Here is a 26,121-nt window from a genome sequence, read left to right as displayed (position 1 = left end):
AAATTTGAATAAATGTTTTTATAGACTCAGGTCTTTTTTTTTTCTTTCAATTTTTCTATTTTCTATTTTTTAATTTTTTTATTAGAGAAAGAGAGGGAGGGGCAGAGAGAGAGGGAGAATCCTAAGCTGGCTCCACACCTGGTGCAGAGCCTGGCGTGGGGACCTGAGCTCACAACTCTGACATCACGACCTGAGTCGAAATCAGAAGTCAGACACTTAACCGACTGGGCCACCAGGTGCCCCTACAGACTCAGGTCTTAGGTTAATAACGACTACTTCATAGACATGGATTGTGGGCTCTGCACTAGACCGGGCGTATCTGATGACAAATGGCCATGTAATGTTCTAGCACCTAAAATTGTAACCACCATTGTCATTAAAACACAAACAAAGACAGCCAGTGTCCTGCAAAGTCTTAAAAAGTCCTCCATGAAAAGGAAGAAAGTGTATCTGGCATCTTAGAATGAACTACCCTTTCCTTTGACTGCATCTCCTTGTCAGAGTACAGAAGAGCTGCTCTCTCTCTCTCTGCAGAGTTAAGTTTCCATGGCTACCAAAGACATTCTAGTGCTTCCAGCAGAAAATTTCCCATGCAGGTTGCACGCTAAAAGTTACAGATTCCTTGCTTCAATCTGTTTTTTAGAAAACGAGTGCTAAGAGGCATTCTTCAAAAACATGGGCTCTCTCATCTCATTACTTTCTCCGAATGAAATACATCCTTCAATCAAATGAGTCAAGCCTACATCCTTAGCTGCCATGACAGGCGTGCAATGTGTTAGTTAAGAAGTCACTTGAGAAACCTCACACTAGACTTCTCCGATTCCAGTGTTTAAAGGAAAAATGAGGAAAATGTGTACCTGAAGTCTGACTCTGGACGGTGGCAGAACCCTTAACAAATAAACCTGTTGGAAGGTACCAGCAACCCCGCGCATGTCCTACTTATGCACGGACACCGTCTGCTGCGTTACAAGCCTGGTTAGAACTGCCCGGAATGGAGTGACGGCTGCCTGTGCCTGTCTGCCAGCAGGGTCTGACTGCAGATAAGCAACACCGGACCAGGGGAGAAGCTGGGACCAAACCCATCTGTTGGGATCGCTAAGAGTTTCAGCCCAATCCCACCCACTGGACTTGTCAGCGGTGAACCTGCTGGTGAGAGGCTCACAGAGGAGATGGAGACTCTCCCTCCCAGGAGAGATTCCTCGTTGGAGGGCAGGATGGGTGTCCTCTGTGGACTATCACGTTTAGTTGAGACGAAGGGAATGAGCATATTTTAAGCGACACTCAGGGATTCAGAGACATCCATCCCCACTAAAAGGATCTAAAAAGACCACTTGAGCTAGAATGGAACTTGTTCACTAGCACTTGTTTTGTTGTTGTTGTTTTTTAAAGAATAGATGATAGATAGATAGATGGCACAAGCCAGTGGGAAGGGGAAGAGGGAGAGGGTGAGGGAGAGAGAGAATCTCAAGCAGACTCCCTGCTGAGCAGGGAGCCCGGTGTGGGGCTCGATCTCATGACCCTGAGATCATGACCTGAGCCGAAATCAAGAGTTGGACACTCAACCAACAGAGCCCGCCCAGGTGCGCCGTCACAAGCACTTTTAAGAGGAAAAAGAAACCAATTTCTCTGAAGCCTCCATATTCCACCACTCCACTCTGCTCTGGGGGAGTCATCTGGAGGAGATAAAGAAACAGGTAAAACAGGAAGAACACAGCAGCTCAGGCCGTATCAGCACAGAATCCAGCCGGGGGAGACAGGGTCCCACAGGAGGTGTCCCCGCGCCTGACACGCAAGGAGCTTCCAACTGATTGGAGAAGTAGCTTGGGCCCCAGAGACACATAGCTCGGAATTTGATTTCTAGCTTACTAGGAATCCTGACTGACTAGCTGTGTGACTTTGAGAAAAGTGAAACCTCTCTGAGCCTCGCTGCCCTCAGCTATAAAACTGAGGCAAAAGCACTTCAGTAAGGTATTAGAGAAGACTGAAAGAAGTAAACTGTGCAAAGCACGTAGCCGGGTGCCGGGTGTCTGTCTTAGCCGCTCTATTAACAAAGAACAAAGGAAAACTCTCTCACACAATCCGTACCCAGAGTTGACCACCAAGCCCACAGATCTCACCTCCCCTCTGAGGCCCCCAAGCGCCTTCTGCATCGACTCCTTCATGTTTATTTCCACCACCCCACACTGCCTGTCCCCTTACCCCCTCACCATCAGATTCCCCCCCCCCACCTCCTAGCTCCCCCCTCACTCCATGTCACCCTGCGGGGCCCCATCTTTGCTTTCCAGGCCTGGTTCCACATCGTCACCTGACTTACACACACCTCCACAGCTCCCGTCAACGGAAGCAAAAACTCCCACCTCCTTCATGGGGCTCCCCAAGTGCAGCGGCTTCTTTCTGGCCCCCCACCCCACCCCTTGCACACCAGCTGGCAGAGAGCACCCGGGCCCCAATACACGTGCGCACTGGGCCCCGTGTTCCTCGCCATGTGCTGGAATCTTTCTTTACATCCTTGCAAATGCCCTCCCTTCCATGGCCAGCCGGAGTTTGGCTTCCTCAGGAGAACCCCCTCCGTCGTGCCAGCCCTCCCCTGTACATCTGGGCCATGCTGCTAGGGGCGGTGTAGATGCCAGGGGACCAGAGAGGAAGAGCGCGCAAGTGGCCCCTAGAGTTGGCCCCGCAGCCCCTCATTGGTTACACCTCTGTCAGCTGGCTCGTCAGCAAACGCACAGGATCCAAGCCCGGGTCAGGCACAGAACACAGCACACACATGGGTGGGTGCAGGGCTGTCACCCCCCCCCAAATTCAACTCCTCAGATAGAGCAAAAGCCTCCCGGACTCAGAAGCCAAGAAGCCGCAAACGCTTGGAGGCTCCAAGGGCGGCAGCAGAGAATTCAGCTTAGACCAAGATTGAGTTTAACGCAGAATTTACAGGACATGATCTAGTTCTGAACAGATTAATATTTTATCCCTGAATCCAAACCCAACTCTTGGGATAATCAGACTTAAAGAAATTAGGTTAGTGCTTCCAGAGCTGCTCCAGTCCCGGGAAGCTGGGACGTCCTGGAGAGAAGGGCTGGCGAGGGAGCATTCAGAGTGCAAAGGAGGAGGCTTTCAAAGGCCCAGAGACAGTCTGTCTGAAGGAGATGACAGTCCAGCCAATGCTGAAAACATCTGCGTTGGGAAAGGTCTGTTGGGTTCACAGGTCCCTTCCCGTCTGTTTCTCTCCTTGGTTCTGAGGACAGCTCTACAAGACAAGTGACAGGGCAGATGAGGCCACCCCCATCAGGACAAGTGAAGCCCACCGGGGAAGGTCACGTCAGCAGGAAGAGGCCACCAGCATGACAACCAGGCCCCTGCAAACCTGTGCTGTCCCCACCATGCTGACATGTGGGAACCAGTCACTGCAGCAACTGGTAATCCCCTTGGTGGGAGGAGCCACCGCCCATAACCCTCAGTCCTCCACCTGAGGCTGGGCTAGCCACACTGGCTGCAATAACCACCACCCCGGGGGGTCTCGGGAGAGTATCTCTGGAGAGAAGCTTCTAGCACACACCTCAGGCCGGATGAGCCAGACCAAGTGGGCCAGGGTGGCTGTCAGCCGAGGACCCTCCTCCATCAGGAGACCTCACCACCAAGCCTCCACTCCCTTTGCTGATGACCAGCGAAAGCCTGCACAAAGCAAGGCACATGTGCAATGCCCAGTCCCTCTCACCTCGGGGCCCCTGTCCCCACATTCCTCTGCACGACCTTGTCACTGACTTGGCTTTCCCTCACTCTTCAACCCTTCCCTTTGCCCTCTGGAAGTCCTGCTCCTGTACCCTCAACCACTTCAAAGGGACCCCCAACCTCCTTGCTTGGACGGAAATCTGTCTGGGTCACCCTGGAGCTTCCTGCTCTGCTTCCCTTGCAGTCTTTCCGGATCCCTCCTCAAGGTGGAGTTGCTTGCTTTTTTCTGTTCCTCTTAACATCTTCATTAACCCACTCCTTCATTTTGCTGTAGAAGCCCATAGCACAAAAAAACCCTGTTCCTGCAGGGATAGTTTATCAGTGGAAGACGTGGCCTTCTCCACTTCCTCGGGGTCGGCTTGAGCCAACCTCCTCAACGAAGACTCCTGGCTCCCAGCCTCCTTCTCCATTCTTCCCATCCTCCTGGGGGACTCCTGCCAACACTCAGCATTGCAATTCCTTGACCTACTGACCTCCAATAGCCATCTGTCCCATGCTGCTTCAGCCGCCCCATCCCTGCCACACCCCAAATGTTCACCATCCCTAACTTCATCATAAACCCCAGGCTTCTGCGTTCTGACCAACCATAACCTCCTAACAGCCAACTTCCTCAGTGCCACTCTAGACAATTTTTTTTTCACCTCTCTGAAATGCCCGACCCATTGGACCCATTTTCTCCCAGTCTGTTAAGTCTCTTCTTTCCTCCTAATTGAACTTAGATTTCACAATACGTCAGTGATCTATTGGGCAAAGTTCTTGCCGGTAACCTAAATGCTCTTCCATCCCTGGGGAAGGGATGGTTGGGACAGGCTGACATCAGTGCAAGTCCCTCATCGCCAGCTTCAAGTAAGATCTCAGCACAACACATCACTTCCTCCCAGCTCATCTGAGCCTTCTCAGTGACTCACCCGAGCCTTCTCCATGCTCTTCAGATGTACAACTCCGCCAGCTAGCTAACTACCCCCTTCCCCTCAGCAGTTAGGCTTGCCTTCTGCTTCAGAGAAACTAAGAATTAGGCAAGAATATTCCCAGCTTCCCACCAACAAACCAAATTTACATCGCCCCACCCTCTCTTCCTTCCCTGTCTTTACAAAAGAAAGCACCTTCCCTTAATACTGTCCTTTGGTATCTTAATAAATTGAGCTTTTCAATCCATGATCATCGATCCCTCTATTTCCTGAGGTCTTCTTTAATTTCCTTCAACAAAATTGTGTGGAGAAGAGGTCGTGTACGTCTTTCATTAGATTCTTGGGATCTTGATTTTTTAAGCTGTATTTTTTGGTACCTTGCACGCCTCTGTTTAACATTGTGAACATATGGACTACAGTTATGATGTTTTTATGTTCTTTTTGCTAATTCTAGCATCTGTGTGAATTCTGGGTTGGTTTCAATTGATTGATCAAATCTTATTAGGGGTCATGTTTTTCTGCCTGGTCACCTTTAATTGAATGCCAGACATGGTAAGTTCCCTCTTGGTGGGTGTTTGATATTCTGTATTCCTAAAAATATTCTAGTGCTTTGTTCTGGGATCCAGTTTTTTGGATCACACTGGTCCTGTGTGTCTCGCTTCAGTTTTGTTGGATCAGTCTGGAGCACTTTCTCATGGAGGCCTAGTTATTCCTCAGTAACTGGGCGAGTCCTTTGAGCACTTTACCCAACGTCCTAGGAAGGAGGAGCTTCTCCAGGGTGGCTGGTGGGAGCAGGCCATGTGCCTTGCCCTGTGTGAGCATGGAACCTCACCCTCCGTGATCCATTCCAGTGCTCTTTCTTCAGCCTCGGGTAGTTTCCTACCAACAAGAGATAAATAGTAAACTCTGCCACACCTTGCAGGGGACCCTCTGCTGGTCTCTGCAGAGCTCCTTCTAGGCCATTCTCTCCTCTCTTACACGCTCTCCTGCATACTCTGGCCACCTTGGTTTCTGCAGATACTTAGCTTCTCGACTTCAGGAGGTCACAGGGCTCCACCAGGGTCCTTCCCTCCTGTGCTATGGTGGCCCCAGAACTCTCTCAAGCCAGGGAGCGGGGGCAGTCACGGTCCTCGTGCAGCTTACTTCCTGGTTCTCAAGGATTGGTCCCTGTCCTTCATCACCTGGTGTCCGGTGTTCACATACATAGTCTGGTTTCGGTTTTGTTGCTTCAGGTAGGAGGGTAAATCTGGCATCTGCTACTACATCCTCACTAGAAGCAACGTCTCTCTTAATTCCACGTTGATGGTATTTTATGATCACTTTTATAAAAAATTCAAGTTATGAATAAAAATGCATGTGTTTCAAGTTTGTGGTTTAACGAACATTGACACTCATCACTGACGATAGCCCCATCAAGATAAACAGAACACATACGCCACAGCCCAAGTATCTCATTTCCTTTCCCAGCCAAGTGCCCCTCTCCTACCTGAAAAAATCAGCGATCTAAGTTCTATATTATGGATTAGTTTTACTTGTTCTAGAATTTCAGACTCACAGCATATACTCTCTTTTGTACCTGGCTCTCTTCCCTCAGCAAAACGCTTTTGAGCTTCTTCAATAACAATGCATTCGTGTTTCCATTTCTTTGTCCTGATGGATAGTATGCCAATTTCTGATTCCATCACTATTTATTTTCCTGTTGACAAACATTGGGGCTTTTCCAGGTTGGAGCCACTAGAACAAAGCTCTTTGAATGTTCATAGACAAGTCATGGTGGACATAGGTTTTCATTTCTTTTGGGTCATTACCCACAGGGATGGGACTGCTGGGCCAGTATGGTTTTTGTTTAACTTTATGAGAAACTGACAAATTTTGCCAAAGTGGTTAAGCCATTTTAAGCTTCTATGAGCAATGTATGAGTGCATAAATCGTTCTGTATTCTTGCTAACGCTTGGTATTGTTCATCTTAATTTTAGCTGTTCTACTCTGTTACGGGTCTCTCATTGGTGTTTTAACTTGCATTTTCCTGGTGACTGAGAATTTTGATCATCTTTACATGCACATTGCCTGTTTTTATGTATTCTTTTATATAGTATCTGTCCGAGTCTCCTGTTAATTTTTAATTGGGTTATCTTCTTAGTTGTTAAGAGTTCTTTGTATATTATAGCTACAATTCTGTCAGAGAACTATCTATAGACAGAGGAAAGATTTCCCCTAGGATGTGGTTTCCCTCTCCATTTCCTATTTATGAAGGGCAAAATCATCTAGAAATGTAATTTTTTCCTTTTTGATGGTCCATTTCAAGTCAGCATTTGTGTCCAGTGTGAGCTAACAGTCAAGGTCCATTAATTCATTCATTGTATTTTACTAAAAAGTTTTTTTTTCTCCATCGGATTACTTAGCACCTTGTTAAAAAAAAATTGACCATATATATATTTCTGGATTTTCTATTCCACTCAAGTATTCTATATATCTTTTTGCCAGGCTGACACTAAATTTACTTTGCATTAGAGTAAGTCTTGAAACCAGGTAGTGTAAGCCCTTCAACTTTGTCCATCATCAAGATTATTTTGGTTATTATTTGGTTATGTGACAATCAGTAATTATATGTGAATTTTAGAATCAGCTTGTCAATGTCTTTTTTAAAAAAAAGCTATTAAGATTTATAAATGGGACAGCACTGGATGTGTAAAAAATTTGAGGGAAATGGACATGTTCACAATATCATGTCTTCCAACCCGTGATTGTGGGACATCTTCATTTATTTTAGACCATCTCTGATTTGACTAATCCGTGTTTTATGCTCTTCAGCATAGAGATCTTCCATATCGTTCCTCATCTTTATGCCCAAGTATCCTAATTTGTTGATGCTTTTATGCTTCCTCAAAGTTCATTTGCCACACACGTGCAGCTTGTATACAGGAATAAAATTAATTTTTATAAATTGATCCTATATTCTGTGACCTTGCTATGTTCATTTCTCATTTCTAACAGGTCTTTGGTCACTTTGTAAATAGAAATAGGTTTCGCTTTCTAATCATTCTGCTTTTTCTTTTTCTTGTTTCAATGCACTAGCTAGTGCTTGTAGTATAATGTTGAAAAAAGGGGTGAGAGAGGAAGGATTACCTTATTTCTAAGCTTAGGGGAAAAAAGCGTTTCAGTCTTTCACCATTAGGGGTGGTATTAGGTACAATCTTGTGAGGTTTTTGTTTTTTTGTAGACAACATCATTTTTCAGGCTGAGGAAGTTCCCACGTATTCCTAGTTTGCTGAGTTTTTAGCATGGTTACAGAACACGATCAGTAGCATTTTCTGTATTTATGGAGATTATCATAGGATTTTTCTCCTTCATTTGGTTAATATGGTAAATTATATTGTTTGAGTTTCCAGTGGTGAATCGACCTTGTATTTTTGGTATAAACCCCATTTGTTCTTGAAGTATTGCTCCTTTCATCTTGCTTGATTAGATTTGCTAATATTTGAAAATTTTTACATCATATTAATGAAAGATGTTATAACGTCTGTTTGGTTTCATATTCAGGTTATTCTGGCCTCATAAAAGGACATGGAAAATGTTCACTCTCAATTATCTGCCAAAGGTTTTTTTTTTTTTTTTTTTTTTTAGGAATGACATTCTCAATTGTTTGACATAATTCACCTTTGACATCATCGAGGCCTCTAGTTCTCTTTGAAAGACAGTTTGTGATTTTGAATTCTACTTAAAAAGCAAATAAAGGGGCTCCTTCATTTTTTATTTGAGTCCATTCCAGTAAGCTGTGTTTTTCAAGAAATTTGCCAATTTCTCCTAAGTTACTGAATTTATTCTCATAAAATGTTTTACCCTATTCTCTTGCTATTGTTTTAATGTCTGTGGTGATGTCCCTCTTTCATTACTAATAATTTAAAATTTGCTTTTTTCTATTTTGATTCATCGTGCTACAGATCTGAGTAAGCTTTTCAAAGAGCCCACTTTTGTCTTTGTTAACTTTACCTGTTATTTGTGTTCCTATTTCATTGGCTTCCTTTCTTATTTTCCACTTACCTGGACAAATTTTTGCCTTTCTTTTTCTAGATGCTTAAACTATAATGTTGACTATTGAATTTAAACCTTTCCTCTTTCCCTCTCAGCACTCCTTTAGACGGATAATGCGAATTCTGAGATGTTGCATTTTCATTTTCCAGATTAAAATATTTTATCACATTTACTCTAATATTTCTCCTTGAATTGTAAGTTAGAGATGTCATCTAATTTCCAAATATTTGGAGAACTGTCTAGACATTTTATTGTGATCGACTTCTACTTCACATTTATTGCTGTTAGAAAAAACATACTTCTGAGATTTCAATCTTGTTAAATTGAATGAGACTTTTGATGCCCATATATGATCTACCTCAGTTAATGTTTCATGTACTTTGGAACAGAATGTGTATTCTGCAGTTACTGGATATAGTGTTCTATAATTATCAATTAGCTCAATTTGGCTGATAGTGCTTGGGTATTACCTATACTTAGTGTTTTTCTTCTCCTCGTTCTTATCAATTATTGAAAGGGGATAATAAGAACTTTCATCTATGTGGATTTCTCAGTTTCCCCATGTACTTTTTACTTTACAGTACTCCCTTCATGCACATTAAAGTTTATTTCTTCATGTATTTTTTTTTAAAGATTTTATTTATTTATCAGAGAAAGAGACACAGCGAGAGAGGGAACACAAGTAGGGGAAGTGAGAGAGGGAGAAGCAGGCTTCCAGCTGAGCAGGGAGCCCGATATGGGGCTCGATCCCGGGACCCTGGGATCATGACCTGAGCTGAAGGCAGACGCTTAACGACTGAGCCACCCAGGTGCCCCTCTTCATGTATTTTAAAGACATTTAGAATCCTCATATCTTCTCGATGAACTGATCCCTTTATGAGATGTTTGCTTGTATTGAAATTCCTTTTGTGTGGTATTAATATAGTTACCCCATTTTTTTGCTTTTAATCTTTAAACTTATAGCCTCTTATATTTTTATATGCAGCTGACATGTCTTTTAATTAAATTATGTCAACTTGCATTTAATGTACTTACTGATGTAGCTGGATTTATGTCTACCATCTTGTTATTGGTTGTTTTATTTTTTAATTTTATTTTTTATAAACATATATTTTTATCCCCAGGGGTACAAGTCTGTGAATCGCCAGTTTTACACACTTCACAGCACTCACCATAGCACATACCCTCCCCAATGTCCATAACCCCACCCAACCCCCTTCCCCCTATCAACTGTTATTGGTTTTTGGTTCATCCCACATGTTCTTTGTTTCTTTCCTGTATTATTTTGGATAACTGAGTATAATTACTATTTAGCATTCCATTTTACCTCTTCTTCTGGCTTTTAAGGTAATACTTTACTTTTTAAGCCACCGCTCTAAAGATTTACATAGTCATCCTGAATTTACTACAGTAAATTCAATAAATCCTGAATTTACTACCATGAATTCATATTATTTCATATATAATGTAAGAACATTACAATAGTAAAATTCCATTTAATTCTATCTTTCGTGCTATTGTTGTCATATGGGTTGTTTTTTTTTTTTTTTTAACATACTGTTGTCCCTACAATGTGGTTATTACTTTCATTTTCATCATCTTTTAAAGAAATTCAGAAATGAGGAAAATTCCCTACTGGTTTTTACCATTTTTGGCATTCCTTATTAATGTATATTTTTAAAATCTGGTATTATTTTCTTTAGCCTGAAGAATTTCCTTTAACACTTCCTATAGTGCAGATTTGCTGGTGACCAATCCTCCCTGCAAATTTCTTTAATTCATCTGAACTTTTTGAGCAACATGTAACTGAATACAGAATTTTTTTTTCTTTCAGCCCTTGAAAGATGCCATTCCACTGTTCTACAGCTGACATCATATCTGAGAATAAGTCACTGTATAATCTTAGTTTCTCCCAGGACATAATTGCCTTTTCCTCTCTGGTTTCTTCTAAAATATTGTAGTTTTTATTTTCGGCAATTTGCCTTTGATGGGTCTATATGTGTTTCTCCTTGTGCTTATACTGCCTGGGATTTGTTAAGCATCCTGGACTTTGAATTCACAGTTTTTCAAAAAAAATTTACAACATTTGAGGCAAAATTATTTCTTTAGAAATTATTTCTTCTTCAATCTCTTCTACTTCTGGAACTTCAATTTCACAGTTATCCGATTAATACTGTCCTGGAGATCATTAAGTCTCTTCACTGACCTTTTCTCCTTTCCTCCCAGTGTTCTATTTGTTGATTCCAGATATAGTATTACTTCTATTTCTTCACTGAGCTTTGCCATCTGTTCCTTTAATATAGCCATCCTTTCCTTCAGTTCTTGAAGGAGGTTTATAGTAGCAATTTCAAAGTCTTTGGTTTCTAATTGCAACACTTTTGTCATCTCTCCATTTGTTTCTACTGACTTCTTCCCTGTGACTATGAATCATGTTTTCTTGCTTCTTTTCCTGTCCTGTGACTCTTAATGATGTGGAGAAACACTGGGGAGAACATCTGGAGTCAGGTGTCTTCCGTAACGGGTGTTGACTTTTGTTCTGGCAGGTATGGAATTAATCGGCCACTTAACACGAGCCTTTTGAAACTTGTTTTTAAGCTTTGTTAGGGCAGGTCTAACAGTAGCTCTTCTTACAGAAGCGAAAGGAGCCCCACCCCCAAGGCCTGGCTTTTCTGAAGTCTCAACTGAACATCCAAAGTATGCCTCAAGGTCAGTCCGCTCCAGCTGATCAGAACACCCCGTTTCCCAGCACGGTGAGGTTTCCAGCAGCTCACAGCTTTCTAGTGTTCTAGTGTTCTACTGTTCTCCACCTTGCCATGATAGTCTCATCTGGCACACAGCAGCTTATAGTCAAAGATTTAAGAGAATCCCTGTATTTCCAGAGCCACTCCTCTGCACATCCCTCTTCAGTACCCTGCCCTGAAAATTCCAGCTGTCTCAGCAGCCCACTGTCTGCTCTTTGCCTCTTCAGCAAATAGTCTGCTGTCCTCTGCTGGGCTCCTCCTCCCTGTGCCTTAATCCCACGAGTGTCCTCAGGCAGAAAACCAGGGCAATTATGGGGGCTTACTTGATGCGTTTCCCTTCTCTTAGGGATCCCAATCCCATACCTCCTATTTCCATTGTCCTCGGGGGGAAAAAAACCTGCTTCAGAGGCTTTGGCCAGCTTTATAGCCGTTTACGGTAAAAGGTCCACTCTGGAACTGTTACTGCGTTGTGGCTAGAAGTGAATTATAAAACAGTCTGATTTGACCTCCCCATATCCAGTCTTCTAACAACCCAGTCCATGCATACTGCAGCAGCCAGAGTGATTTTTATACGTGAATTTTTCCATTTTGTTAAGAAAATATTAAACATTCACAGAAGTACAAAGAATTATGCAGTCGACACCCGTACACCTACCACCTAAATCTGCAATTAACATTTTCTAGATTTTCTTTATCACCTCTCCATCCACCTTCTATCCATTCACAAAGTCATCTTATTTTGTTGTTGTTGTTGTTACCTTAAGGTAAGCTGAAGACAGCATAACATAGAATCATTCTTCTAAAACACAAATATAAATCACAAACTTCCTGCTTCAAACTCATCAGTAGGTTTACCCTTTAGCTAAGGACTGTCATGTGATCGAGGATGACCTTTCTTGATCTGGGTTTTGCTGATCAGTCTCTTCTCTCCACCCTCCTTTCCCTGGTCCTGGGGTGCCTGTCCCCCTGGCTTTGCTCAGTTATTCCAACATCTGCTCCCTCCTATGGCAAGGCCTTTGAGGAGTTTTCCTTTGACTGGAATACCTTCCCCCAGCCTCCTCCCCCATCTTGCCTGGATATGATGGCTGTTTGTTCATTCTTCTTCCAGGAGGCTTCTCCTCAGCCCCTGGAAATCAGCTGTGCCGTTTAAACACTCTCACAGCACTCCATACCTTTCTTTCAAAGAATTTATAGAAGTTATCATTATAATCTCGGTCTTCCCCATTAGATAAAAGCTTCATATAGATAAAAACTCTACTTCGTCTCATTATTAGAAACCCAGTGTCTAGTAAGGTGTTTGGCAAACACATCTATTATTGTGTAAGCACTTAAAAAATATTCATGAAATGATGACATCACTTTTTTTCTTAAGAAGTCTAAGTAAAAGGTGGGGGGGGGGGGGAAGTACCTAGCAAGATTTCCTACTTCTCATTAGCCCATTATATTGAAGCCAACCAGCAGATACATGGTCAGCCCCCAATAATGCCTCCAGGCATATTGCCTTTGTCCAAACTGTGGAGGAAGACAGTCACTCAGAAAGCCCTCTAGACACAGGAAATCCACAATTTTTCGGGGCTTCTAGACAGCCAGTCTAAATTCTCATAACGTGGTGGCTCCGTGTCTTCATTTGATCCTCACAGATACAGCTCTGAATATCAGAGTTTTGTTTTGCTTCAGAGGGAAGACGTTTTGATGGTATCTGTCAGGGTTTAGAACCAGACACTGCTCAACACCTCACTCCGTGCCTCTATGCACATGCTCTCCATCCTACGATATCAGAGCAACACGCCGCTCCCCTCCACCTCGGGGCATGGGAGAGCCGTCTCATACGGGAGGAGGCTATTTGGGGCTGGGGTGCATGCATCAGCTAAATATTAACATGAAACTCCAAGAAAGGAGCAACTGCCAGACTTGAGTAAAGATAAGCTCCCTGTACTACGGACATCCTGGTCTTTGCAGGTAGAGCTGCCTGGCTAGACCAATATTTGATGATCTCTGGCAGCAAGTCTACCAGCCTGCAAAAGAACATCTCACAGAAGGGGGAAAAAAAAAAAAAAAGACTGACATAAGGTTGACAGTAGCATCTTAGGAGCAATCATCAGTATGTTTCTCACAAGAAGGCAAATTATTGAATTCATAAACATTCTTTCCGTTGTAAAAGTGACAGCAACAGTTAAGGCCACTGATCGCATAGGGAACACGGGAAAATTATGGCTTTAATTTTGACCATTAAATTACCAGCAGCTTTATGAAGAGTTGGGTCTGTGGATGGAAGTGCTGTAGTGAATCCTCTTCCTTCCCCCAGGACTTGGGATCAACAGACTCAACAACCCGCTGTACACAACGCCGACACCGGCACTACTTCTCCCCCTCTCCTAACTGCCCATCAACACGCCAGAGGGCAGAGGAGGGAAAGCTGCCTGCCAGTGGAGCCGCTGCTTAGTACAGAGCTCTCCATCAGCAGAACGGGCGCCCAGGAGGGCACATATGGCCAGAGGTGCCTCCTGGTCCTCTGAGGTCTTTGCTCTGCATTATTAAAAAGGAACCCGGTCAGGAACAGATGATGGCCACAGCTGACAAGTGAGAGGGCTCTCCTGAATGTGCTGCTAGTGCCTGGCTGGCTGCTGGCCATTGCTGTTGCCACGGAAACAGATGTCAGCTTGATGGAAACAAGGATCAGCGAAAACTTTCACTTACCTCTGCTTCCACGGATCCCCACAGCCATTTCTATGGAAACAGTAGCTGTGAGCCAGCGGCAGGGAAGTTACCACTCACTTGTTAATGTCAGGTGTGGCTAGCATCCCAGGTCCCTCAGGTACCTCGGTACCAATAGCACCAGGATCCAACTGCCAGCTACCCCCCCAATAGCCTTTTAACTCTGCAACAAGAAAGTTCAGGGTTTGAAAGTATAGATAACCGTTTAGCCTGGTTCTTCCTGAGAAAGAGGAAAGACAGCATTCTTCCATGTGTAATGGCGGGCAGGGCTCAATGCCTTGTTCTACCCAAGCCAAACCAGGTGAAGGCATTAAAGGGCCCATGGTACTTTCCCTTGACCTTCAACCTCACTCACAGCATGACTTCCAAATGCAAGAGAGACCTCCAACTGTGTGGACAGATCTTTCACACATTAGCCTACTCAGATCAAAGACAAACCCAGCTAGATGGGAGAAAATACATTTTGCTGCCATTGATCATTAAACGAATCTTTGTCTGGAATTCTGGTAGCATGATCATCACAAATTACATACAGATTTTTTTTTTTTTTTTTTTTGAGTGATAAGATCTACTAAGAACCCTGTACTCTCTTTGTCGTTTTTAGACTAGACCTAGATGTGGTTTCCCAGTCTGCTGGTCAGGATACAGAATTAAGTCATGAATCAATACAACTTCATTCCGTAATATAGCGACACCCAATCCCATGGGCAGCCTGACTATCCCATCGCCTAACAACACCCATTTTCAAATGCTGTAAGCAATTCAACGACTCTTCTAAGACGCAGCTATGTCAGAGCACTTATGTATACGAGGAAATTCTGGTGTTCGTTTTCAATCAGCAGATGCCGGTAAAGTGTTGAATGAGAGCAAAAGCTAATTCCAGTCATGAATAATTTATAAGAATGCCTCTTCCCAGAGGTTATGTCTCCACTTAGAAAACATTCACAAGTGATATACAATGACCATCTACCTGCTATGTTTTGCCTCCTGAGTCAGTATTCAAGGAGAAGAAGTCAGAGGCCATCTCTGACCTCCCGTGGCTCAGGATGGTGGGGATTTAAATGGACCAGGGTGCAAACGATGAGGCCCCAAACCAGATCCTGCTCTGGAAAATCCCAAAATCACGCAGTCCAGAGTCCCATGGCTACACTATCCTCCCTCCCCACTCCCTCCGTGCCCACAGCTGCCTGGTCAAAGAGCCGTGCCTGAGTCTTCACGAGGCCCTGGGATTTGGTGCAACTAGAGCAGGGGGTATAGAAAGACCCCAACGGTGAAACTCAGAATCATTCCCTGGTTTGAAAATGGCCTTTTCTTTTCAATAATGCCTCACCTCCTCCATGTTCCTTCAAAACTTCTGACGTTAAGATAAACGGGCCTTCAGTAACACACGATTGGAACAACGATTTAAAAAGATAGCTGTGATCTGGTAAATTGGCACTCATTGGGACACAAAGAACACCATTTAGAGATGAAGGACTTTGAACCGAGAGACTTGGGCTGGGTTCACATTCAGTCTTAGGTCACAAAATCTGCTTTTCAAAGAAACACTTCTCTTCTAACATGCAAAGCCGGCTTAAGAAAGTGTTTCAAATATTTTCCCTAAGATGCTGGCAAAACCAAAGCTCCGAATTCATAGGCAAGTTACAAATGATTCTAATCTATCCTTTAAAGCAGACCCAGGAGGTGGTTTATGTAACAATATCCTTCAGTAATCATTGGCTTATGTTATTATATATACACGTGTGGACGCAACAAAACATTTAAAAATATTATATAACTTTGACTTTCCACTAATGTAGGCCGATCTTGGCCCATTATTATTAGTTTAAAAGGACTGAGATGATTTGATTTTTTTCTTGCATCAAATCACGTTTTCTCTTCTCTCACGCAAGCCACCAAAGTGCCAAAGAGGAAGCACGCTCTCCTCACGTGCACCGAATCCTCATGCAACCCACGCAGTGGGTGTGATCAGCTCCATTGCATAGATGAAGAAACTGAGGCTCAAGCAGAATCACGTCTTGGCTCTCCAACTCTAAACCTGGTATGATTAACCACAACACTACAGAAAGGCCTTTCCCCTACATTGTGCAAAAAATCACCGTCAGAATGATTTAGTTTAGAGGGTGGACAAGAGTCACAATTTAGAGCTGCAAGATGCTTTGTGGCTGACAACAAACTTCCACGGCCTCCTCTTGGGGGCACAAAGTACAGGACTCATGTGTAAACAAAGCTCGGTTCCTGTGGTCACTTCCTGGGAAATCCAGAAAATGGCACACTTTGATTTCCAAAGAGCCCCTGTGTCCGTCCCCACTTCACCCAGAGAGGGGACAGGGAGGAGGTCTGTGGATTTAGGATGAAGATGCATTCACTGAGTATAATCCTTTACTTCTTTACTTCTACGTTCATTAGCTGAGATAAAGCCAGCTCCCCAAATGGGGAGGGCTGCACAGCAGGGCCATCGCTCCTTGAGGCACCAGGAGACCAAAGCTCAGGGCTACAAAGTGAAGACCCAGAGTTGGTGAGTGACACTGGGAGGACCAAAACTCAGACCTTCACCTCTACCAGTCTCTTCTTGGGGGTCTGAACCACACCTTGGGGGCCTTACCACAGGTATGCCTGGCATCTGGCGGGTCCTGCAGGTGAAGAAGTGAGCCCACTGCCCAGGACCACCATTTCCCCCCTGGGAAGATGGCAGTGATTCTAAAGAAACCAAGCACTGGGACACCAGTGAATTCTCTTATTCTATTTACTGGCAAAAACCTCAAAAGGGACAAGGCATTAAATGAACAATTTTAAAAATAGGAAAAAAAAAATCAAGCTTCTAAAAACAAAACAAAACCAAAAACCACACACACACAAACAAAAAAAAAACCAGAAAACAAAAAACCCCCAGCATGAGAAGAGACAAATCTGCCTGACTTACAAACGTAAATGAGACATTCTTTCCAATCTCTGGGCATGAGGGGACCATCTCTTCAATGACAATGTGGAATTGCAGCCCAAGCTGCAGACCTTCTCAGCTCCCCCTCCCCAAAGAACGCTCTCGTCAGAGACAAAAGTCTTCATCTGTGTTCATGCTTGGTTACACAGGGTGCACACTTTATAAACTTCATACTCACCTTGAGAAAAGCCATCTGTTGTAAAACCAAAGATTTTTCCAAAGCATCCGTCTTAGAATGCTTTCAACACGTACCAACACAAAACCAAGTGTGCAGGTTAAAACCAGGTCACCAATACAATAGGATGGCATGACCACACACACACACACACACACACACACACACACACACCCCCAAGGGCAGAAACACATATTTCCAATGGGTTAACAGACTTAAAGACACAGAAGCATCACTGAATGAATCTTCAACAGAAGGTGATAGTTCCAAATTTCTAAAATGGGAGGCTTTTAGTTCAGCGCTTTAAGGATTACGTATGTGCTGGTCTGGTGCCCCTCAGGGGCCACGCGACACAAGCTGTTGTCCTTTTAACATCTACCTCCCTCCTGTGTTCCCTACAAAAATTGTGAAGACTCTACGACTAAAGCAAAAATTTTAAAACGCAACGAGGAAGTGCTTGTTTTGATTTTTTTTGTTGCTTTGGGGGCCAGTCAAGGGGGAGGAGCGGGGTGGAGGGGCAGGGGGTTGTCCAGGAAGGCGAGAGCAAGCTCCTGATGTGCTTCACAACCTTCTCCCCATTCGGTAATGAGAGCCTGAGCCCAGCGCCCCGTCAGTGGCTGAGACACCCCGGCACCTCTGTTCTCTGGCCCGGCGCCGGCCACGCCATTGCCGTCTCCCTCAGAACAGATCTACTTTTGTTCTGATACCAAAAGATTTTAAAATTACTTATTACTGTCCCTAAAACAGATCCCAGTAAACTGGTTGTCCCACAAGGGTGTTCCTGTTGTCAGGCTCCATGGGGGCCAACATTTAATGCCAGCCATTCTGATAAGGAGCCCGTCCGCCCACCTTTTCCTTCCCCCTGTCTCCAGCTGCTTCATCATATGCCCAGGCGGTGGCTCCTGCTCTGGGAAGCTTGGAGATAAGGCATGTCACTGGCACTGTTAAAATTAGCAGTTTCCATGGCCTCAGTCAGTTTGGTGGAACTTAGGAGACACGGGGCGCCAAGGAATGCACGCCAGCATTGCTGTTAACCTCGTGCGGGCCGTTCCTGAGGCAAAAGAGGCACTAGGCTGTTTCCCCAGGGATAAAGTCCACCCGTACCAGCCCGACACTACCCTACGGCCATAGAGCTTCATGGGCCTGAAAGCACCTTCCAAGTGCCAAGACTTTTACCCGGGGCCTTGCAGAGTCTGTCCTCTGTGGGTAGGGGCTTGGTGGTGGGGGGGGGGGGGGCGGGGGGGGGATGCGGTCACACCCTCAGCCCGGCCCCACCCCTTTCCTGGGGGCCTGGGCTCTAGGGAGGGGCTTCCTGAGACACACAGTCCTTGGTGTGAAATGGACCACATTCGGTCAAGGAGAACTGCAAATACATTACCACCTGAAGACAGGCAGGGCAGTTTAGAGAGTGGACAAGTTGCTGTGCTCTCTGCTCTGGAGAAGACCCTGTTTGGTCAAGTGCGATACAGGGCGCCTTGCCGACTCGGCATTCTGTGAAGGCAGCCGCCTGCCCCACCCTGAGACACAAACTTGGAAAAAGGAAGATAAAGCCGGTGAGAATTCGATCACGCGCAATCAAGGGTCCCACCAGTACTTCCTGAGGAAGTGTGAGCCCGGTACGTGACAAAGGCTCCTCTGGGGAGATGGGCACCCCCGGGCCCCCAGGTGGGGCCCCTGCTTTCCAACACTGGTTAAGTTCCGGAGCAGCTTCTGGGAGAGCCCAGACAGCCCCTTCTTCCTCCTCAGGGTGCTCCTCTTTCTGGGTGTCTGTGGAAGGTGAGGATACAGAGCTACCCCAGGGGCTTGGGACGGCATCCCTAGACACAGGCCAGGCAGAGCCCAGAAACACCAGGAACCCCTTCCTGAGTCAGCCTCCACTCTCCATGGAGAATCCTCTCTATGGGTGGGTGGGTGGAGGGACGAGGTCATCCAAGGAGTAGAGGCAGCCCACTGACATTTCAAATATGGTGACTGAATGAGGAGGACCCTAAGGCTACAGGAAGTGTGTATACAGAAGCTGCTCATTCCTCTGCATTAGGGATTCCACAAGCAAAGACTAATCATGAATTAGAGGGACAATTCACACAGTGACAGCAGCAAAAAACCAAGCAAATAAATGACGTGAAGGATGTAAGATTCTGAAATTGTTCAGGACTTATGCGGTAATCGAGGTTCATTCCTCCTTCTCAAGAACATCTTAAACGCCCTGGATATATTCGTGATAGGCTGTGGGTAACTCAAAAAGGCCAGGTTATATACTAATGGGAACACAGGCACAAAAGACATAAGGCCCTTTCCTGGGTGGGGGGGGGGGTCACCAAAGCTGGGACTCCTTTCAGTCCCTTGCAATCCGCTTCTGTACACGGGCTTCTGCACATGAGCCCTGCTGCAGGGACACGCTTTCATGAGATTAATAACATGTGGCAAGCATCAGAAACACAGAGTCTCACAGACAAGGTACAGGCAGAGAGAATCACAGTTCAATCCAAAAGCAACACACAGAAGAGACGTCAGAGTCCACATGCATGCAGAGAAGCCGCAGGGAGCAGCTGGGGGACGCGCAGAGCTGCCCCACACGAGGCAGCAACAGACTGTGCAACACACATCTGACTGCTTACCCACTAAGGACACCAAGAACCAGGTTAAGGACGAAAAATGAGCCAAGGATGATCAGACTAACAAAATACACCCATGGCCATTCCCATCCTATCGCATCATTTACCTGTAAAAATGTAAGGAGATCAGTTATCAGTTATCTATTTACTAAAGAGCGGAGTCCCAGGGGCAGCTGCCAGACCACTCAGGGCTTTGAGGGAACACTAATGCTCTGAGGACAGGGACCCCACCCAGGACCTTTCATTTTTGTCGTCGGGTAAGGACAAGTGCTGCTGCTGAAGTCGGCCAGGACCAGCTCCTTTAGCTACTGTTTAGTACCAATTAATCTGCATATTGGGATCTAGACCAATAAAGCAATAATAAATGTATCTCATTTTAGGACAGACAAAAAGGGCAAGCAATGAAATCTATTTAAATCCCAAGCAACAGCGCTGATTAATTTCTAGTCAATAACCAAACTGACTTCTTTCAGTCAAGGCTGGTGAGGTTCCAGGAAGCATCTCGGTTCGGGAAGCCTCGGCAGGAGAGAAAGCATCTCAGGGGACACAGGACGTGTCTGGCACCCACCCGGCCACCCCCACCTAGCAAAACCTGTGTGGTCTTGGCAAATGCCCTTAGGACTCCGCTTTCAAGATGAAAGAGGTGTAGCTTACCCGCTCAATACACCAAGTACAAGATTTAGTACGAAAAATGACCCAAAGATGACGAGACTGACAAAATACACCCAGGGCAATTCAAATCCCATAGCATCATTCATCTGCAAGAAATAAGATGGTCTCATAGGAGTGGGTTAAAAAGAGGATCTAATAAAGAGAGACGGTCACGTTAGAGACAGCATTCTATACACTGAATTAAACATTTACTTAGATTTGGATCAGAGACAACAGTAGCCAAGGCACATTCACTATATATTCCCAACACACACACACACGCACACACACACACACATGCACACACGCCCAGGTAGAGTCATCGAAGCTTTCAGAGCAAATAATAGCAGACTTTGACATAGGCATGGAAATCAGCTGGGATCTGGCTCTTTCTCGCTGGAAACAGTCTTGGATCATGGATTTTCAGAACAGATCTTGGTCCACCTCTTCTAAGCTAGTGCTTAGCTGGAAAGTATTTCCTACTCTACCCAAGTTGTTAGAACTTTCTGCTTTTAAAATTTGTGATGGTGGAAAAGTCTTACTTAGAGAGACAAACTTATAACACCTGACTCTATAAATTCTTTTCCTTAAAAAAAGAAAAAAGCCCTAAAATAATAAATTTCTATTGGGAGCCAGCCTATCCAAAGAAACCTAACCCACCTAAAAGCTAGATTATCTACCATCAGTGAGGGCATGCATGGCTCAATGAGCACAAAGAGAAGAGTGTTCAGAAGTCGACTAGCTGACACATACTCAAGGATGCTTTGGGGAATGAGATTTTTGCCAACTGCACCCAAGGAAGGACCCAGGAAAAAGACATGCTTATCCCCCACACCTACCTTGGACCTAGACAACCCACCCTGGGAGAGCTGGCTTTAGCTGTGAGCTGACCAGGACAAGGTGAAAGAGGGCTGGTCCGGAGAAACCCTGTGCCACTACTTCTGAAACAATCTCGAGCATCCCAGTCAGAGGTGGCCTCCGTGGCAGACCCTCACCAGGGAGATTGGGTCATGAATAGCGCTCATGAAGGAGCAAACAGGTGCTTCAAGGTTCATGGCTAGAGATGGAACTTTCCAGCAGCACAGGTCTGTGTTAAATTAGGCAAACACTTCTCCCAGGAAGGAGGTGTTCAGGACCACTCTAGGGACAGAATGAAAGACTACAGGCCTGACTTTGCTGAGCACCCAGAATCTTGCCCAACAGAACTGTATGTGGTCTTCGAGAGTCATGGTTCTTGCCTTGCAGGTGCAAGCCCCTTCGACCTTGAAGCATGTGATTTTCTCCCATTTTACCTGTCTCCTGATTTTAGCTTTAGCTTTGCAAAACGAAGTGCATGCATTTCACTATGTTTGCCTCATGCATAAGCCAAACAGGAAAAGAGAACATTAAAAAAAAAAAAAAAAAAAAAAGACCTAACATCTGTTGCTGAAGTCTAGGGAGAGGGCATTAAATCCCTTATGAAACACCTGTTTGGCCACATGAAAATTGATGTGCTTAATAGAACTCCTATCAGTCTGCACATCTCACATTGGCAATTAGAGTAATGAATGAACCCGGGCCATGGCTGCAATTGTTGATCTAATTCAGCTGGATAAACTAATTTCGGCAGGAAGGCAGAGGGTAATTCTTCCAAAGCAGCGACACCACTAAACTTATTTAAAAAGCCGTATGTGGAGGAGAAGAACCAGGCTGCCTGGAATGGTGGCCAGAGCCCCACCTGGAGTCCGGACCTTCCACGGAGACCTCCCTGAGCCTGTTTCCTCTGGGTTGGAGCAGTGCAGGCAACAGGGGAGAGTATGCTCATGGGGTGAGGGAAGGAAGGGCAAAGTCCAGGGACTCTCATCAGGAGACCTCCCTCTTGTACAGCTCAGGCGCTGGAGGCCCGCCCTGCGAGGGCTGGTGCCAGCTGTCAGCTGACTGGGATGAGGTGAAAGAGGGCTAGTCAGCGGCCAGGCCTACTGCTTTACCAATCCTCAAGTCAGATCTCCATTTGCTGTTCCAGCGAATGTTCTAGGAACAGCGGTCTGTTACACTTAGGAGGGCACTTTTTTTTTTTTTTAAATTAAAGAAGCTTTTAACATCTTATGAGTAGGTGTTGGACAGATTTGCATTTACTTGGAGCAGAAATACCAACTGCAATGACAGCTGGGGGCTGGAGGGAAGGCCATGGAAGATGGTCTCGAACTCTCCAGAAGGTGGGGGAAGACAAACAAAACTTAAGCTCTAAGGGCCAGTCTTTCTCCAAAACTCAATCTTCTCAACCCACGTCTCTTCTCAGAGGCTAGCATTTCTCAGACCTTACCATATACACAGGACGAGTCAGAACTAGCAAGCTATTACCCAAAATACCCAAATGACAATAGAGACCCTGCAGGAGGTTTTGTCTGCATGGGTTTATCAACAAGGAAAAACTCAGTATGAGCTGAAGGATTTCAGTTTAGATTCATTCTTAAAAGATTCACATCAAAGTCATCATATGGGGTCGCCTGGTGCCTAGAAAACAAGATTCTTTTTAGTTTATGTTTTTCCCTTCATTTCAAAGGCTGAGATGCACAATATTATCTCCAATTAAAGACCTACCTAAGGCTTCCCCCCCCCCCCCCAAGTAGTGAAAACACTACTGGGAACCTGGTATACTGGTGGTGGCTCCCCTTAAGGAAGGAATAAGAGAAAGGGATGCCCTCAGCCAACAAGAGAGGAATTACCCAGGTGTCTTGAATGAAACAGGTGGTCAGTTTGACCATGAGAACTTCCTGTTGGAGTCTGGCAGCCAGCCCCTCCAGAGGTGTGTTCATTAAGGAAAGAGCTTGGTGCTAAAGCAAAAGGTCGTGGGTGATTTACATGTGGTAGCTCTCTCCGAAAACCAACCCTATTTTAATTTCCTACCTTTAAAAAAATTTCCTCTGAATTGAAGAATTGGATCATGTAGTCTAACTGTGCATCTTGCAGACAAGAAAATTAAACAAGAGAGTTGTGATGACCTACCCAAGGTCACACACTCAGCCCTATCCAGCCTTCATGCTTTTTCCCTGCCCTACACCCTGCTGCCTCCGTAGACAACAAATAAGTGTGGGTCAGATGACAGAGTAATTATGCTTATGGAATGCTTATAAAAGAGCTCTAGAAGGACTCTTTCCCCCCATCAGAAATGGTTAATCCCACTCCCACATATCCAAAGTGTTCTAAGTATGTCTTCCTGCATATTAGACCTACCCACCTTTTTCTCAAGACCCAGCCGTCTCCTTGCCAGAAATCCTTGAGAATCAGGCATCAGTGAGCTTGAGAACACTGACTGACTGAATGTAATCTTGACAAGATGGGAAGTAATCCCTGGCAAAGACTTTGCCCGCCATATACAAATACCTAAAGGATTGAGAAACTGGCTCTCAATCAATATCTACAATCTAATCTCCTTAGTTCTCTCTCAAGACGTTCCCTTTATACCTAGTTGTATGAAAAATTGATATTTAGGGGTGCCTGGGTGGCTCAGTCGTTAAGCGTCTCCCTTCAGCTCAGGTCATGACCCCACGGTCCTAGGATTGAGCCCTGCATCGGGCTCCCTGCTCAGTGTGAAGTCTGCTTCTCCCTTTCTCACTCCTCCTCTTTGTGTTCCCTCTCTTGCTGTGTCTCTATCAAATAAATGTGTCAAATAAATCTTTAAAAAAATTGATATCCAAACATGGCCCCTCTACACTGAGGCAATGGGATCGTACCATGAGGAGCAGGAGTAACCAGTGTTTGCTGAGCACCTGCTCTGTGCCAGGAACTACGCTGGTCAAGGGAGGTCTGTTGTGGAACACAGCTGTGTATCTTCCACCTGACCATGGCCTGTTAAATATTAAGAACGTTTGGTATCTTGGCTCTTGTCTATCTCCCTCATGAGTTAAATGTAATCAACACATAATTAAAAACAACCTGATGTGTTTCAGAGGATAAGATCTTCGTGAACTGTATGGGAGATCACTCAGCTGCCCTCTTGTGTTCTAGAATGATTCACAAACCTCTGACAGCGGAGAACACCAAGGAAAGAGTGCTGGGTTCCAGTCTGGAGGAGGGGTCACCAAACTATGACCTGGGGGCCAATCCCAGCCCATTACCTGCCTTTGCACAGCCCTTGAGCTAAAAATAGCTTTTTCATTTTTGAATAGTTGGGAGGGGAATCAAAAGACTCTTTCATGACACATGAATGTTCTACAAAGCTCAAAGTTCAGTGTCCAGAAATGAAATTTTAATGTGTTATCTGTACCCGCTTCTGAGTAACATGGGGAGACAGAAGGCAGAACGGCGTCATTGTTACAAATATATTATGGTCTGCAAGGCCAAATATAGTTACTATCTGGCCCCTTATAGGTCTATAGACCCCTGTTCTAGATCAAGAACCCCAGTCCCTAGCTGTAGGATCCTAGGGATAGTGGTCTCTCTATACACTACTGTTGGACTTTCAAAATCCTAGACTTTCTAAGAAAGGGATATAGACTGGGATAATGTTGATAAATTTCTTGAGATTCTCCATCAGAATAAAGATGCCCTGTAATTCACACAGAATATAATTATTATATTGTCAGATTATTAACTCTGTGATTGTCGTATTAACACTAGAGATAATAATTATACAATCCTAGGTGATATTTAAATGTTCTGAGGAAAAAGCAATGGGAACTTTTGTTTCTGGGTGCATGGAGTCTTCTCTCCTTTAATCACATACCCACAGTTCTTGCTTGCTTGACAACAGGAAAATTGTCATGAGAGAACCCATGTACCAAAACTTAACAAAGTATAAAATTGTGTATTAGTCAGGCACGATGGATCAGCAGTGGACAATTCACTCTGACAACAGAGAGAACAGCAGAGCTGAGAGGAGTCACAGATTTTTTTTTTTTTAAATCAAAATATTGTTTCTGTCCCATTTGGTGGGGAGGGGGCAGGGCTCAAAGTTTGGGCTATTTGGATGAATATTTTCTATGTATCAGAAACTTCCAGGCGAGAGTGGGATTGAGACCTCAAGTAATCTAACTAGGATTTGCAACTTTGAAGATAATGCTGACAATGAACCTTTATCTAATTTGAAGGTTGCCTTGCCATGGCCATGATCCTAGCGCATCCAATACAATTTCCCTCCTTCTTCCTCTTCATAAAAGGCATTATCTTATGGATATAAAAAACAGACATGCATACCCACACACACACAGACACAGACACACACACACACACACACACACACACACACACACTTTCTTTCATAGGACGGTAAGAAAAAGGAAGGGAAGAGAGGGAAACGAAATACATGTTGGTGATACTCAAAACTTTCTACAAAACTAGACTAATGCTGTGGGGAAACAAAAACATACCTTCTTTGCCTAACAATGACTATATACGAACTTCTACAACCCTGTAAGCATGGTGCACACTGGGGAAGGGAAGCAAAACCTATTTATAACCATCATGCGTCAGGTTCTCTGAAGTTGTAAAGGAATATGGAACCCCATTTATGGTCTAAAATTTAGATACTGCCAGAAGCTACTGCTCAGTTTCTAACTAAAGACTGCCCATTGAAGAAGAACTTTATTACTAATTGCCTTTTAACAAGTCATTATTGGGATCCTGATTAATCCCATTT

The 26,121-nt window shown here is 44.7% G+C and overlaps 1 protein-coding gene across 18 annotated transcripts in view; it reads right to left on the bottom strand.

The window, feature by feature from the left end:
* CACNA1D (calcium voltage-gated channel subunit alpha1 D) overlaps positions 1–26,121 on the bottom strand; it is a 292,746-nt gene that overhangs the window by 112,984 nt on the left and 153,641 nt on the right. For 12 of the 18 annotated variants that reach the window (XM_032868323.1, XM_032868324.1, XM_032868309.1 and 9 more), the window contains exon 8: positions 19,857–19,960. In XM_032868323.1, the coding sequence (XP_032724214.1) occupies positions 19,857–19,960 (104 nt within the window). Of the gene's footprint in view, positions 1–19,856; positions 19,961–20,507; positions 20,612–26,121 lie in introns of all 18 variants that reach the window. The other 6 variants (XM_032868310.1, XM_032868314.1, XM_032868326.1 and 3 more) reach the window with 1 other exon arrangement.

The sequence above is a fragment of the Lontra canadensis genome, unplaced genomic scaffold, assembly GCF_010015895.1.
Source record: "Lontra canadensis isolate GAN:19392208 unplaced genomic scaffold, GSC_riverotter_1.0 scaffold35, whole genome shotgun sequence".
NCBI lineage: Eukaryota > Metazoa > Chordata > Mammalia > Carnivora > Mustelidae > Lontra > Lontra canadensis.
The sequence above is the reverse complement of the archived record's forward strand: the minus strand, read 5'-3'. Positions and strand labels throughout refer to the sequence as shown.